Source organism: Gekko japonicus, unplaced genomic scaffold (genome assembly GCF_001447785.1).
Source record: "Gekko japonicus isolate JY-2015 unplaced genomic scaffold, Gekko_japonicus_V1.1 scaffold3137, whole genome shotgun sequence".
In the NCBI taxonomy this organism is placed as follows: domain Eukaryota; kingdom Metazoa; phylum Chordata; class Lepidosauria; order Squamata; family Gekkonidae; genus Gekko; species Gekko japonicus.
In genome coordinates this window covers 37,602-54,086 of record NW_015159800.1, presented here as the reverse complement: position 1 = coordinate 54,086, position 16,485 = coordinate 37,602, and the positions used below count along the sequence as shown (strand labels likewise).

The 16,485-nt window shown below is 41.2% G+C and overlaps 2 protein-coding genes across 2 annotated transcripts in view; one reads left to right on the top strand and one right to left on the bottom strand.

Annotated features, from left to right (window-relative positions):
• Positions 1-3,816, bottom strand: part of CEP290 (centrosomal protein 290kDa) — a 94,605-nt gene extending 90,789 nt beyond the window's left edge. The window contains exons 1-4 of the mRNA XM_015407421.1: positions 3,707-3,816; positions 3,524-3,601; positions 2,425-2,494; positions 128-174 (exon numbers count right to left, since the gene is read on the bottom strand). Coding sequence (XP_015262907.1) covers positions 128-174; positions 2,425-2,494; positions 3,524-3,601; positions 3,707-3,808 — 297 coding nt within the window. The 5' untranslated portion in view covers positions 3,809-3,816. The remainder of the gene's footprint in view (positions 1-127; positions 175-2,424; positions 2,495-3,523; positions 3,602-3,706) is intronic.
• Positions 3,817-6,239: 2,423 nt separating this feature from the next.
• The window catches only part of TMTC3 (transmembrane and tetratricopeptide repeat containing 3), a 42,066-nt gene continuing 31,820 nt past the window's right edge, over positions 6,240-16,485 (top strand). Inside the window, exons 1-4 of the mRNA XM_015407397.1 lie at positions 6,240-6,343; positions 11,380-11,498; positions 13,354-13,569; positions 15,952-16,170. Of these exons, the coding sequence (XP_015262883.1) occupies positions 11,496-11,498; positions 13,354-13,569; positions 15,952-16,170 (438 nt within the window). The 5' untranslated portion in view covers positions 6,240-6,343; positions 11,380-11,495. The remainder of the gene's footprint in view (positions 6,344-11,379; positions 11,499-13,353; positions 13,570-15,951; positions 16,171-16,485) is intronic.

The window sequence follows — 16,485 nt, the reverse complement described above, 5'->3', positions numbered from 1 at the left end:
CCTGAAAAAATAATTATTTCATGTAGTAGCTATACATCTGTAAGTATCACAAATGCTGTCAGAAAGACAGGATAACAACAGCAACAATGACAACAACAACAAAACCTGAGTTAACATTTTAACATACCTCTAATTCCTTTTCCAGTTTCATCACCTTTGTTTTTAACTGATTTTCTGTTGGAATAAAATAACATATATAAAGTTAACCAACTATAGGTTTCAAAGCTTGCAGAACAGACTTGGTGCTACCTCTAAATTGTGTGTGCATGTGTGCTAAGTGCCATCAAGTTACTTTTGTTAACAGTCTTGATCAGGTCTTGCAAACTGAAGACCATGGCTTCTTTTGAGTCAATCCAACTCATGTTGGGTCTTCTCTTTTCCTGCTGCCTTCAACTTCCCTAGCTTTATTGTCTTCTCCAGAGACTCTCATCTTCTCATAATGTGAGCAAAGTACAATAGCCTCGGTTTAGTCATTTTAGATTCTAGGGTGAGTTCAAACTTGATTTGATCTAAAACCCCCTTATTTGTCTTTTTGGTGGTCCATGGTATCCATAAAACTCTCCTCTGACACCACATTTCAAATGAATCAACTTTCTTCCTGTTAGCTTCCTTCACTGCCCAAACTTCGCACTCATCGATAGTAATAAGGAATACTATAGTTGATGGTTAAGCCAAGGAGTAGAAAATCTTTAACAATTTCTGTTTCTTCATTGTGTCAGACTCCTGGAGAAATCAGTTCCCAACAACAGTTATTCAAAAGAATAGAAAGCTTTGAGACATTGATAGGATCCAGACTTTTAACGTTTCTGTGTTAGAACTGGGGAAAAGCGCGTGAAGCAACCAACTAAATCAAGCAAGACCCTAATGGCCCGGGGCCAATCACACCTAAGCTAGAGGCCCACCGAAATAACAGCTAGGGCTACCAAGTGGGGGCGGGTAAACCCCAGCTTTGGAGGCCCGATTTCCGCCGCCGCGGAATCGGGCCCCGGGGGAACTCCGCCCCCTGAAGCACAGGGTGGCTGCAACACCGGAGGTGACGCAACCACGTCGACCACGTTGGGGGCGTGGCCCGGATCATCAGAGGGAAAACTCCGATGATCCGGGCCACGCCCCCAACGTGGTCGACGTCACGTGTCACTTCTGGTGACGCGCTGGCAGCACGCGCACATCCAAGGACGGCTCCCGGAGCCCAGCAAGGCTCCCCCGCTGGTGAGTTTTTTTGACTTGGCAACCCTAATAACATCCCATAGTTCCCAGGGAAAACATGATGCCAAGCCTGACTGGGACTCAAGGTTACTTGTCTGGGCCAAATAAGATAACCGAAGCAACAGCAGAGTGGCCAAAAGCAAAAGTAGACATTCTTCCCCCTCCCCTACATCCCCATGCCAATCAAGCCTGAGAAAGTGGGTGAAGTTGACAATTGTCAACCTTGAAGCCATGTAATTCCTTATTAATCATTACTTTATTCTTCTTGCTATTCAACTGTAATCCTTCTTTGGCACTTTCTGCTTTCACCTTCATCAGTAGTTATTTCAAGTCTCCACTATTTTCTGCCAGTAATGTGGTATCATCTAGATATCATAAACTGTTAAAAGCTCCTTCCACCAATTTTCACTCTACCTTAATCTAAATCTAACCCAGTTTTCTTCATGATATGTTCTGCATACTAATTGGGAAGACAGGGAGATAAAATACATTCTTGGCTGATGCTTTTGCCAACTGGAAAGCATTCTGTTTCTCCATATTCTGTCCAAACAGGAGCCTCTTGGCCAGAGTACAAGTTGTGCATCAGAATGTTCAGATGTTATGGCATACCCATTTCCTTTAAAACCAACCATAGCTTTTCATGATCCACACAGTCAAATGTTAAAATTTTGCAAGGGAGATATCGTAATATACCATACTCTAATAGAGAATGCATCTGTGGTGCAGGTAGTGTAGACACACTGTATCAAGTGACCTTTGAATGCAATTACTTTTCTGAGCCCAGAAAACTTTTAATTCTTCCATTGCTCCAAAATATAAATCATATGGTGACATTCATATCTTTTAGTAGAAGATAATAGCAGACCTATCACTCTTTTAGCTGTGAAATGTTATGTGTTTGTGAGAGATTTTTGCAGCCATTCAAATGGGGTCTATCTTTTTATATTTTAGTAATCTATATAATTTATAATTTAGTAATCTACTAAATTAAGAAGCAGTATGAGGCAAAGAGAGAGAAAAATGCTTAATCTTTGGCTCAATCTTGCCCATTTGCTATCTTCTAAATGGACCTCCCCATGTTTGTTGGAAGAACAGGCTATAAATATTTTAAACAAATAAACCTACTGTTCAAACATGTAATTTTGTTTCCCTATTCAAGACTGGAAATATACAATTGGATGTTATGTGTGTGTTACTTATACATGGAAGTGTTTATACCAGATTTGGCTTGCTCTTCCCCAGCTTTTTCAACTTCTTCCAAAGCCAGTGCTACTTCTTGAGATTTCATCTATAACCAATATACCAAAAAAAGAGAGGATATATAAGAAAAACACTGAAGATGATTTCAGAAGAATGTGTTGCCCAAAATAAAAAGGATGCTGCTATACATAAAGCTCAGACTCCTAATATTACACAATTGATCAGATCACAGTCACAAACTGGTCCCCTAGCAATATTAAAGAAATCCAAGTCACAACAAGCAAATTAAAGAGGAGTAACACGTAATTCATTGTTGCCTTACAAATCCTGGAATACACCATAAAATAAAGCTAAGTATCTCTTTTTCACAATACATAAAAAATTAACTGTTGAGATCTGAAATCATAAGAAAACAACCCCAAGTTTTCTGCCAGATTACTAGCAGGAGCAAATGGAATTACTGCTGACACAGCTGCTGTTTTACTTGTCACACCAGCCACTTGGCACTGCTTGGTGCGAGTCACTAATGAGATAAATATGCACTGCTAACCTTTGCAGCTCTGGCTGGTTCTCAACCACAGATACAAGGACAGCTGCTAACATGCTTAGAAGAAAAACACTATAGCCAAGCAGTTGTACTAGATTAGGAAGAGGGGAGCACTACAGCATAGCCTCCTCAGGGCATGGGAAAGACCACTGTCAGTGCAGCTTTTTCTTGCAGGGGCGCACTCTTTCAAAGTCTGCTATATCTTCCCTTCCTTTGGCAAGACTTTTGCCAAGACACAGCACCAAGGCCCTCTTCTTCACCAGCCCATGCCATCTTTATCCACAGTGGTGCACTACACAAGTAAGCATGCAGAGCAGTGAAGATTGCCTATTCTATCCTTTGCCATAGTAAAGCAGCTATTCTATAGTGTGCAAACGTTCCTGCTTGTATACTCAAACATGTGTGGCTTCTATGACTACTGACCAATACACATATTATTTATATAAGTCTTCTGATGGCCATACATGAAATTATGATACAGGCATTAATATCAGAACTTATATTTAAAATGCAGAATTCCTCTTAAAAGGCATACTGCTGTAGTAGAACGAAGCAATATCAAATACATACCTTCATTAAAGACTGAGATATTTTAAAAAGTTGAATTAAACGTTCAGGATTCTCATCCTTCAGATCATTCCCATCAACCTAAACATACATTAGCAAAACATTCCATTACTATTAAGAACAGGTACCATTTTAATGTTGCTTTAAGTTCTTTTTAGAATATCCTTATTATATCAAGCAATGTACCTTGCCTACTGTCTCCAGCAAATTATCGGCTAACTCCTCTTGACGAGGCAAAGCATCTGGATCAACTTTCATAAGCTTCTTCCATTCTAGAAATGGTGCCATCTTCAGTTTTGGTCTGTTTCTACTACAAGAATAATATTGTTGGTGTTAAAAGAAATTCATATACACACATGAGAATCTTCTTGATCAATCTACAGAGGAAATGACAGCTTCCTAGATATCTTTTTCAAAAATAACATAATGCAAATGCAAACCAAATCATTAAGACCAGAAGTCAACACTCCTTGTATGTTCAAGTGTTTTAGCTAGACGCCACAGAACAGCAGAGCTACAAGCTAAACTAAGCCCTTTACCCACTGAAAGCTTTCAAGACACAAAGGGGCTCAGGCAAACAGTATTCATAGCAAAATTAAGTTGAGCAACTGAGGCCCCGGTCACACGGGCCAGATATCGCAGGGGGGAGGCGTGGCTAATTGCCCCAGCGCAGTTTGATCCATTATTACGCAATCAGTTGTGCCAGAGGCACACCACCGGTGCTTCCCTCAGCGCCGGCGGGTAAACGAGGGACCGGAGGGGAATGCCGCGTGCCGGCGCAATCACACCACGGGCATCTGGAGGCAGCCCGTGGCAAACGTTTACTAGTACCTTGGAGGTACTAGTTTTTTAACACACATTGTTGGCGGTAAGCCACGGGTGCGCTCCACTTCCCAGTCCAATGTTACCTCAGAGACCAAGAAATTTTTCCAGGGTAAAAGTTTACTTTGTTAGGTTTAAGTAAGAATGAACATACATCAGTCCTTATAACCAGGTCAGAAAGTGGGAGGGATGTTACCAGGAAGGGCCAGTTGGGAGTCAGGATGCAGAGTTACAACAGAAAAAGTGATCAGCTTGATTAGAGCAAGGAGATACAAAGGTAGGAAATGCAGAAAATTAATATCTGCAATAAGACCCTTTGTCCATATTCAGTGGGGGTGTGCATATGTTGAAGTTGTTAATGAATTCTACTTCCACAATCTCACGTTGTGTGTATTCAGCTTGCGGACATCATTTCCACTACTGATTTGTAAAAGGGCATTTGACAAAAAACACTACTTGAAGAAGAAACCTGCTTTTATTACCTCTTAATGGGTTGCATTAATTCACAGAAACCTGATTTTATTACCGCTTGATGAATTCACAGAATTACCATTTAGTTTTAGAAACCACACTATTTCCTTCCAAATACTAAAAGGTTGCTGAAAGGTATGGGATCATTTGCTGTACCATTTATCAACGGCATACTGATAAGCATCAGTGTGATATGTGACCCAGCATGAAATAGTGGTTGGACTAAGGTTAAGAGAGCAGAGTTCCAATCGCCATCTCTGCCATACAACTCATGGGATCTGCACCTACACATGACTGAATATTGTGGTGGCATTGTACTGTAGCATTCATTCACCTCCTGGAGTGCCCTGTCTGTGCAGGAAAACCTAGTGGCAAATTATTGCCACAGTACAATCTCCAACAATCCGTGGATGCAGCCTAAGTGCTTGTGGACCTGCCTCATGTGCTCTCTCTTTCCTGGGCTGTCTGACTTGGGCCAGTCGCTCTGTCAACCTAATTTACATCAGTTATTAAGAGGACAAAAGTGAGGGGAAAGAGAGAACGAAGTACACTACAGTTGCTTGAAAAGGAACGGTTTAAAAATGGATAGCTATAGCAATTTCTAGTGACAAAATGGACATCCACGAAAACAAATGCACAATAAATGCGTTAGTCTTTAAATACAAGTTTTGCTGGCATTTGCAGTAAACACACCCCGCCTCTCAATCAGCAACGCGCGGGGGGGGGGGGGGGGGTTAGCAAGCAAAGCTTAAAGCAGAAGCTTGTCCCGCCGCCTCTGGGAATGCTACAAGGGAGCACCGCAAACCTCTCCGTCCATAGCGGCTCCAAGATCTACTCCAAGGCCACAAGGATTGAGAACTGCAGCCACGATTCTCACGACGAGACCAAGAGAAAGGAATCCGTTCCCGTTTTCCGCTTCTCCATCATCAACATTGTATCCCGAGCCTCTACTTCGCCAACCATCGTTATCACTACTCACCGCTTTCCGTAGCTGTTTACAAAACAGGGAGGAAGAGGAGGAAACCGCCGCTGCTAAGCGACAGCGTCAAACAATCCCAGCCGACCTCAGAAGAAGAACCCGGATACTCTTAAGTAAAGCGACCGACGAGTCAAATCTCCCGCGGGACTGCCCAGACAACAAGTCCCAGTGAACTTTGCGAAGAAGCCTAGGAAAGCGAGAGCCAGACAAGAGTCCAAAAAGAACGAGAAATGGGGGAAATGTAGGATACTATTAATGGTGGGGAAATTACACCTAGGAGAATTAAAACAGAAGACTACAATTCCCAAGATGCTCTACCCTGTTCATGAAATATTGGCTGCTGTTAGCTTCAGCTTGGAATGCTGGGATTCGGAGTCAATATAGGAATTTTATCCCAGCATTCTTATCGGTCTCGTGTGCTTGCACTTGCGCAGTGTGGGAGGGAGTTTCTGTTCTGTTGCTTTAGGATTAGATTTGAGGGACTGAGGTAGGGCTGAAGCGGCAACGGAATGAAACATGGCGGGGAGCGTGTCGGTCCCTGACACATCCAGGTGAGCATGCGCGTGTAGTGAGGAGGAGGAGGAGGACTAGGGTCCTGCAAGAAGCTGTGGGACTTGTGCCTGTGGGTCTCCCACCAAAATAAGGTGGGAATGGGCTCCTGGTGCTGCCCGGCTTGGTGCCTTTTCTGAAGGCTTAGACAAACCAGTGGTGTGGTAAACCAGGGCCTCTTGCTTTGGGGATTTAAACATGTGAGCAGTTCTTTCTGCCGTATAATATGGCCGTCACCACACAAGCCTTTATGGCTTATTAAAAGTGCTTCTGGTTACGATCTTCGTGTTCATGTATCATGCCTTTATTGTCCATGGAGCATGCTGAGTTCTCCCATTTTGTTCTCGCAACAATCCTATGTGGTAACATCCGTGAATTGTAGGAAAGAAAGTAACATCTCTCGGGGAGGGGCTTGAAGCAGAAGATGGGCGGTACCGCTTAGGCTCTTTCCTACTAGTGCTGGGTACCGGCCTGTAGTCTTTTTCTTTTACTCTTGGTCATATCTTTTGTTGCCCTAACTTAGATAGCCTAGGCTACTCTGATCTCGTCAGATCTCAGGAGCTAAACAGGGTCGACCCTGGCTAGTATTTGGATGGGACACCTCCAAAGAATACGGGAATCATGATGCTGAGGCAGGCAATGGCAATCCACCTCTGAAGTCTCTCGCCTTGAAAATCCTGCAGGATCGCCGTAAGTCAGGTGTGAGTTGACAGTGCTTTCTACTGCCAATACCTTTTGCTAAGACCAACCCAAAATATTTTTTATGGATTTTAGGTTTGAATTTTGCTTTGGACCAGTATGTCTACATGCAGCTTTTCAACAGTGAGAGAATGGCTGGCCTAAATTTACAAAGTAGAGCTTCAAAACTAAGTGAGTCAGGATTTAATCCCTTTCACATTTTAACATTTATACTCATTGTGCAATAGGAGACCAAAAACTGGCTCTTATATGTACCAAAGCAATTAGATACTGGATGGCAGTGGTTCAATTTATGTCTGGATAACTTAGCATGATTTTTCAACATGTGTAGGAAACCACTTTTAAAGAGTGAAAGAATGTAGTTACTTTAGTCTTAATTTTTTCTGGCGGTAACAGCCTGCTGAGAAGTCAAGAGTCACCGGAAAAGACAGTAATGCTAGGAAAAGTTGAAGGCAGGAGGAAAAGAGGAACACCCAACATGAGGTGGCTTGTCTCAATCAAGGAAGCCACGGCCCTCAGTTTGCAAGACCTGAACAAAGCTGTTAACATTAGGATGTTTTGGAGAAAATTAATTCATAGGGTCATCATAAGCCAGAAGAGACTTTACATCCCTTAACACACATAGTGTATGACTACTTTTCTACATGTGTCTTTGTGTTTAATCATTCAGGAATACTTCCAAGTACAGGCTTGCATTTCATTCATTGAGGATAAATATTACCTAGTTCAGATTAATACATTTACAGATGAATGTGAAATAGGTAATATTAGTTTAGGCATTGCATTTCATTTCCATTGTTTGCTTATGAACATGGCTTAATACTTGTAGATAGCTAGAATTTAGTTTGCATATCCAGGATGAAAAAGCACACACAGTAGTCTGATATGTTCATACAAAAAGAGCTCAAACAGTTTTGCCTTTTATTATGAGCCACATTTAGCAGTTGGTTGTAAGGCAGTCTTGAAGTTGGGTTGGAACCAAGGGAGGGTTTCTAATGGTCTCCTTTGTGTGTATGGGGAGAGGGTATGTGTCAGATATGAAAATAGTATTTGTTATCAGCAACTCACAGTACTGGACAATGAAGAAAGTTGATTCATTTGAAATGTGGTATGGGAAAAGAGTTTTATGGGTACAGTGGACTGCTAAAAAGACAAATACGTAGGTTCTAGATCTAATCCAGCCTGAAATCTCCCTAAAAGCTAAACTGAAGCTATTGTACTTAGGTCACATTAAGAGAAAGCAAGAGTCAATGGAGAAGACAATAATGCTAGGAAAAGTCGAAGGCAGCAGGAAAAGAGGAAGGCCCAACATGAGATCATTTGACTCAATCAAGGAAGCCACAGCCCTCAGTTTGCAAGACCTGAGCAAGGCTGTTAATGATGGGATGTTGTGGAGGCCATTAATTCATCAGGTCGCTATAAGTCAGAAGTGACTTGATGGCATTTACACACATGCACACGCTCACACCCTAATTCCTGGTAAATAGATAACAGTTCTTTTATAAGCACGGTATTGTTTGTAATGGTCAGCCAGAGGATTAAATGGATAAGTGTATGTATGTGAATAAGCCTTTTTAAATAAGGGAATGCAATGTAGTGTATATATATAGCAGTTGACTTCAAAGCAACTCTGCAAAGTCGCTTGCATTGATAACAGTTTATGCTGATTCCAAAGCACTTTTTCTACTTTAGGTATTTTTGAGGCTTTGCCTGGTGAGATTCCGAAGTCATTCCTTTGGTCAGCAGATAGTCTTTGATTTTTTTGACATTTACCTGGAGTTTTATAAAATATTGTATTATTTGAATATACTGTATGCTGCCTTTGAGATCAGTTATTTGAAAACTGGGCTGCATCTTAAAAGCTGGATAATTAAAAATATATTTTTCATCTCCCAATGTGTCAAATACACAACAAGCACTTTGGAACTTTGATTTCTTAAGGAATTCATCCTGTTTGTCTTATGAATGGTTGTTCAACTGTGTCTCATGGGTTGGTTAAATCAGGAAAGCAGCCTATGTGTTTATTTCAAATGCAGGGAGCCTCTCCATTCATGCACTGGCATTCACACATTAACAAGGAAAAGTGGTGTGTGATAAGATTCTTCAAAAATAGCTTATTATGTTCAGAAAACTGATCTGTGTGCTTACATCAATAGCAAGATTTTCATCACTGAGTTTTCTTTTGATTGATCTAGCTTAATACTTTACAGAACAGGAAACTAAAATTCATATTCAGGTACTGCTGTTCTCACATAGCACATTGGTGTTGATTTAATTGTCCGAGGGAAACTGCATAGAAATCAGTCCACAGTTCATAACTTTTCAGTGTGCTGCAGTCTTTAAAATTCTTTCAAATTTTTCACCTGGGTTGGCAAGAATAGGAGGACCTCGAATTGTTTAAACAGTGGTTTTCATCCAGTGGTATGTGTGCTACTGATGGTATGCTGAAGGAGTCTATGTGGGACACAAAGTTTTCATAACAATTACTAAGAATTTGCTCTACCTCAGTCCCCATGTCCATCTGCAAGTGTGATGTGCCATCTCCTGCTGAGCCTACCTACCATGGATCATCCATTCGGTATGCCAGTAGTAACCTCAGACACTTAGCGTTTCCCCTGCCCTCCAGTAAGTGTCTTTGGTGTGCTGTTTCATGGCAACCCTGCCTGCCCCAGATTATCCATTGAGCTTCTGCAATTTTTTTAATGTCCTTAAAACTTACTGTAAATTATAAATGTAAAGCAGAAAGCGTGTAGAAATATAAATGTTCTTCTTGGGGAGGAAATGTTTCTTATCGTGCTGCAACCCAGATTTCTTCGGTAAGGCTGATTTGTTGGACATAAATTAACAAAAGTTGGGAACCACTGGTTTTAAAAAAGTCTTTGTCATCTTTCACACGTTTTTAGGAAATAACATCTGTCTTCCAGCTCTTTTGGAATAGGCTATGATTTCCTGGTTAACCCAGATATACTAATAAAAGAAGGTCATGAATGGCAAGAAATTTTGACTGGATCCTTCAGTCTCCAAAGATCTCATGACCTTTCTTTTATATATACCCAATGTCCATTGTGTTTGCACTTAAAAATGCATATGGAACAGATACACACCCCTTTTCTGATTCATTATGGACTATTTGCAGATTGAGTTATTGGCCCAGTGTCTGTAAAGGCCTTGCTCATAGGTACAGATCAGGAGTTTGTGTTTCACCATGTATATGTTGCTCCTCTCTTTGAAGAAGAAAAGGTTATTCCCTTGGCTGAGGTAATAAGTATGCCAGGAAAGATGGGAAAGATTGCTGATATTGGAAAATATAAGCAAAGCAAACCAGGATGAGCTCATTCTGTAGCCATAGATGTATGTTCCTAGGTTTTCAAAACAGTAAGGTAATTTGTGCATAGAGATGCTTTTACCTGTTTCTGTCCAGTGCAGTGGTGCACACTCCCATGGTACTAGCTTTTGAAATCTGAACTTCTCCACAGACTTCCTAGCCTCTCTTTGCAATTATAAAACAGGTAATCCCAGAGGTTGCAGCTGTGTTAAATGGACACAAATCTGACACAAAAAATCACAGTATTTAAAAAACTGTGGGTGAACATCTTATTCTTCAGGGCCTTCTCCAAAAGGATCTCAGAAAGAGAAGTGCTGAATTATGATTCATCAAGTTCAATACTGTCATCCTGACCTGGATAGCCCAGGCAAGCCCGATCTCATCAGATCTTGGAAGCTAAGCAGGGCCAACTCTGGCATGTATTTGGATGGGAGACCTCCAAGGAATACCAGGGCCAGGATGCAGAGGCAGGCAATAGTAAGCCACCTCTCTGTAAACATCCAAGCCCCACTAGGGGTTGTTAGAAGTCAACCATGATTTCCATGCACACACACAATATTCACACACAAAAAAAATAAAGTTCAGTACTGTCCCCCCCCCCCAATCCAGGCTTTTCACTAGTATCTTAACATCACTCACCTTTCACAAAAGTTCAGTTACCCTGTGATCTCTGTACTTCTCTGTATTTCTTAAAAATTGCATCACTTTTTCTTGTTTCTTCCTGTACTTTCCTGGATTTAATCTGACATTTATTCTACTGTGCCAACTCTTAGGAGTGTTTCTAACCCACCCTGAGTGGCTGGTTTACTCTTTTTTAACTGGATCTTATTTTTAAATTGGGCTGTCTTTATAACATCTAACATTTTCATGCATCTGATGAAGCACACACTTAGTCATGAAAGCTTCTGCTGGAATAAATTGTTAGTCGTTAAGGTACAGCTCATCCCCTGTTTAACATAAGATGTAGTATGCTTTCTAAAGGTGACTCTTTTCTCTCTCCTTTTGTAATTCTAGTAAAGATCCACAGGCATTCAGAGTTGATCTGTTATTGGCATTGATATAGGCTGGAACTTCATTTTAAAATGAATATTCCTGAAGTGTGTGTATAAAAGAACAAATCCTGCACTTGAATGGTAAGTGAAAATGTTCATAAAATATGTTCATGTGACTCTGAAGACAAAGATTAAAGTACTAGAGCATTAAAGCTGGAAAAATTACTTGTACTACTACGGCTTTAAAAGAAATTTAGACATGTCTTGGGTATTAACATCTATTCATATGTATACCATGGTTAACATGCAGGCCACATGCAACCCACAATCCCAGCCATGAACCATAATCTACCTGCTGTGGTGGGTGGATTTGTCATAACAGAAATCAGAATGCATTTTGTTGCATGATACACATGTGCATGAAATACTTGTCATTGCTTGTTTATATATTAATTTTACATAGTTGAGTGGTGGTGGATGAACTGTTTTTTTTAACCAGCTGCTTATTATGCTGACTTCAATATTCAATTAAATGGAGCTTTTTAGATCAATAATAGAATTATGGGAAACTGAGAAGGTAGGCGAGGTTAGAGGTTTACTTTTTGTTGTGGTTGATAACAAGGGTTACCCCATATTTAGTTATATACTACAACACTTGTCATAACTTAAAATTATGAAAAACTGTGAAGAATTTAGGATTAGGTTTTGTGAGTAATAATTACATATGTGTTCATTAAAATACAAAATCCTGAAGGTTAAAAAATTAGTCCAGCTCCTGAATTTTGGACTGGTTCCTAGTGACACAGAAAATTTGTCGAGGTGTAGATTACACTGTGGTTAAGAATTCCAGTTGCTGAGGAAAATAGTTTGTCTATTAAATCACTTGCATTTGGAATTCATGACTGTTTGAAACTAGTTGATGGCTTCCATCTTCAATATTGTCAGTATGCTTCACAAGGCTTGGTGGGGAGGTAATGTGCAGGCCTGGCAGTTAACTAGGTTCACATCCATCGTGAACTCCCAATTTCTATAACATCTATTGTGCCTGAGCAGTTGTGAAGACAAAGCTTTTGTTGATTCTCACTGCAACGCCATGAAGCAGGGCACTGTGTTTCTTGTTACAGGTGAGGGAAACTCAGTGCAGAAGTAGTCTGTCCCAGACTCAGGACCACTCACCATATGTTAAATTAGTGGTTTCAATCCAGAGCTCCTGTATGCAAGTCCACTGCTACCTATCCAGTGCCATTTGTTTCTCAGGATTTGTTTTTGTAACCTCTGAACCACACTCATAAGACAACACTGATAAAAGGTCAGGTGAGAGTACTTTTGAATTGTAGGAGAATTATGTGAAAAAATAGAACAGAGTTGGATTGCAATACCCTTCCATTTTTAACCTGGTTATTGTGAAGTTTAAAAGAGCACTAAATCAGTTCATGGAGTTACCATGAACAGTCTGTTACCAGTTCTTATGCATGAAATGAAACCTTCATGATGAGAAGAAGTATCCTCTGAGCACTGGTGCTGAGTGCAGCAGCAGGTGGAGTCTGTTGCCCTTCTTTATTTACTTCATTTATACTTCACCTTTCTCTCCAGTGAGGACCCAAAGTGGCTTACATTGTTTGCCTCTCCTCCATTTTATCCCCACAGCAACCCTGTGGGGTAGGTTAGGTTGAGTGTGTGTAATCGGCTCAACGTCACCCAGCAAGCTTCCATGGGGGAGTGGGGATTCGAACCTAGCTTTCCCAGACACTCTGACTACTGCATCATGCTGGCTCCCTGCTTTTGGCCTTCTTGCAGGTATCTGGTTGACCATTGTGGGAAAATCAATGCCTTTGTCTGATCCAGCAGAGCTTCTCTTATGTGTCTTCACTTGTTTGGGGAGAACTTTGTTACTATGGCAATAGCAAATAAATAATCACTTTAAATTAACATTGACTGCAGATATGGATTCTGCTGATGTGGTATTTTAGAATCATGTTGGAATTTTATTTTTCAGTTACAACGTGTGAACACTGTGGAGAAGATGGCTTATGTTAGCCCCAAAGAAATTGCACTGATAATTGGAGTGGTGGCAGCTTGTTATTGGAACAGTCTCTTTTGTGGTTTTGTTTTTGATGATGTTTCAGCCATTTTGGACAACAAAGACTTGCATCCTTCAACTCCATTAAAAAAACTCTTTTTGAATGACTTCTGGGGGACTCCTATGTCTGAGGTAAGGTTTTGTGGAAACACTAACTGGTTCTCTAAAGCAAAAACAAAGTCTAAGCCAAAATAGTTGATACAAAGTCTCAACATGCAAATGTGAAAGTCCCATGGTGGCAGCCTGTTATGTCTGTTCAGAACATGGAACACACATTGAGCCGATAGACCAAACCATTGAGCTGTTAAGATCAGTGTTATCTACTTGAACTAGCAACAGCTCTCCAGGATCTCAGGTGGAAATCTTTCACATCATCTACTACCTAGTCCTTTTAAATGAAGATGCCAGGGATTGAACCTGGGACTTTTTGCATGCAAATCAGATGCTCTACGACTGTGCCACAGCTCCTCTTAATCATTGAAAATCCTAAGTGTCCAAGAAAATGTAATGTTGTTCAGCTGGGATAGTAGGATCAATTAAGTCAGAGCACATCCTATTTGCCCTCTTTTTTTCCTTCCTTGACAAGGGTATATTGCTGTTCTGCTAGGGATCTGCTAGATTGTAGCTCTCTCTTCATGGAAAGAGACTTGAACAGGGTTTCACAATTATTTCTTTGCTCAGTAGCCAAGCTGCTATTTGTAGTCACCAACAGCCCTTCTCCCCTCCCAGATTCTCTATAGAATGCCTAGGACTTGGGGAGTATCTTTAATAGGGATGAACGTGAACTGGCTCACAAGCCAAAATTCAGCACAAACTTGGGCCAGTTCGAAGCTCCTTAACCAATGTTCGGGGAAGGCACCTTCCCTGAACATTTACTGGAATTTTGTCCGGTTTGGCTGTTTGGAGACATTTAAGCTTAACAACTGAGTGGTGCAGGGTCCACAGCTGAGATGTTAGGTTGAAATGGCTGCCAGCCATTTCAGCCTCAGAGCTAATGGGCAGACCCACCCTGCTGTTAGGCTGAAATGGCTAGCAGCCATTTCAGCCTAACAGTGGGGTGGGTCAGCCTGTCAGCTGTTAGGTTTAGATGTCTGAGCCATTAAACCCGTCGGCTTCAAGCAGGGGAAAGTGAATCAGACGATTAAATGGCTGCCTTCCCCGGTGATCTTCCCCCTTTCTTCCCCGGGTGATCCTCTCCCTTTCTCCACAAGCCATGACCAGGAGAAAGGGGGAACTGAAGTCACCAGTTAGTTTGAGTGGGGGTCTTTTGGCTTGTTTTGGGGTTCAGTTTGGGGGATGCCTTAAACTGGGTTTTTTAGGTTCATGCCCATCCCTAATCTGGTGTCCTGCTTTTTGAACTTTTGATTAGGTAAAAGCAGCATGGGTTAATCAGCAGCTCTGCAGAATTTAAAAGAATCTCCCTGGACCATTTGCAGGTCTTCTGCACATGATAGAGGGTTTGTGGGAAGGATTTGTGTTATGCTGGGCTTTAGAGCTAGCGGAGCTTTGCCTGTTCCAAAACTTAGTGCAACATTTAAAAAAAACTACTCAGAATTCCCTGTAATTTACAGAGAACTTGCAGAAGGAGATCTTTTGTGGATATCCTGATCTGGGCAGAGTTTATTTATTTATTTATGTATTATATCTATAACCTGCCCTCCCCACAAGCAGGCTCAGGGCAGCTCACATTGCCTGGCACAATGTGCCAAGATTCATATACAGTTTAAACATTTAAAACTTAACATTTACCACTGTTAAAACATTTAAAACATTTAAACAATCGGCAATTGCTGAGTAAAGTTCACTAGAGACACTTGCCCTTTGTGATGTGTAGTGCAGACTAGGAAGGGGCACAAACCTAAAAAACCAGTTTGGTTCAGGGCGGCCAAAGGGCTCCCACCCAAATTGAGCTGGTGTGGCGAGTTTGGTTCCCCCTTTCTTCTGCCCACAGGCAGCTATTTAACCCATCCATTTCACTTCCCCCCAATCCATTGTTAGATATAAGTGGCTGGCTGCCATTTCCCAGTCAGTTTCACTTCCCCCACTTCCAAGCAGGGGGAAGTGAAACTGACCATTGAAATGGCTCACAGCCATTTCAGCCTAATGGGGGTAGGTCTGCTCATCAGCTGTGAAGTGGCTGGTAGCCTTTTCAGTCTAACAGCTTAGCTGCAGACCCTACCGTAAACAGCCAGATTGGGCAAAAGTTCGGTAAATGTTCGGGAACGACACCTTCCCCAAACATCATTTTGGGGGCTCCAAACTGGCCCAAATCTGTGATGGATTTTGTCTCGTGAGTTAGTGCGTGCCCATCCCTAGTGCAGACTTGTGAATTCTGGAACTCAGGAAACCTGCTTCTGAGCTCCAGGCAGGATCATGGAATTTTCGTCATCAAGAATGAAATTAAGTTGTTTGTGCTCTGATTGTTTTTTTATTATGTTTATAAATTGTTAATGATTGACTGATGCCAACCACTTATACCTTTGATTCTTATGGGTTTATGTATGTGTTTTTTAGGAGAGGAGTCATAAATCATATCGGCCATTCACTGTCCTCACCTTCCGTTTGAATTACTTGTTCAGTGAATTAAATGCTGTCTCTTACCACCTCCTGAATGTCATCTTCCATGCAGTTGTTTGTATAGTCTTCCTTAAGGTCTGTAAGCTTTTCTTGGACAGCAGAAGCAGTGTGGTTGCATCCCTACTCTTTGCAGTACATCCAATACATACTGAAGCTGTAAGTAATTCTGAAAAGGCTGTCTTGGTTCATGCTAAAGTTGTCAAACACATAGCCATAAAACAAAAAGGCTTAAACGTCCTGTGGGTTAGGAGTGGGGTGAAATTTAACCATGTGTTCCTTTAATTAGTCTTGAAAGGGACTGGAAATCAGTAAAAAATATGCATTTAACTGATTTAATTACTTCTGTGGTTTCCTTCCTTTCCTAGAAACACTGTCAGATTATGGGATACATAAAACATCTGCTTATAGTTACTATCCAGGTTGTCAAACTGTTACTCTATGATATAGCATAGATACATCTGTAACTATTGT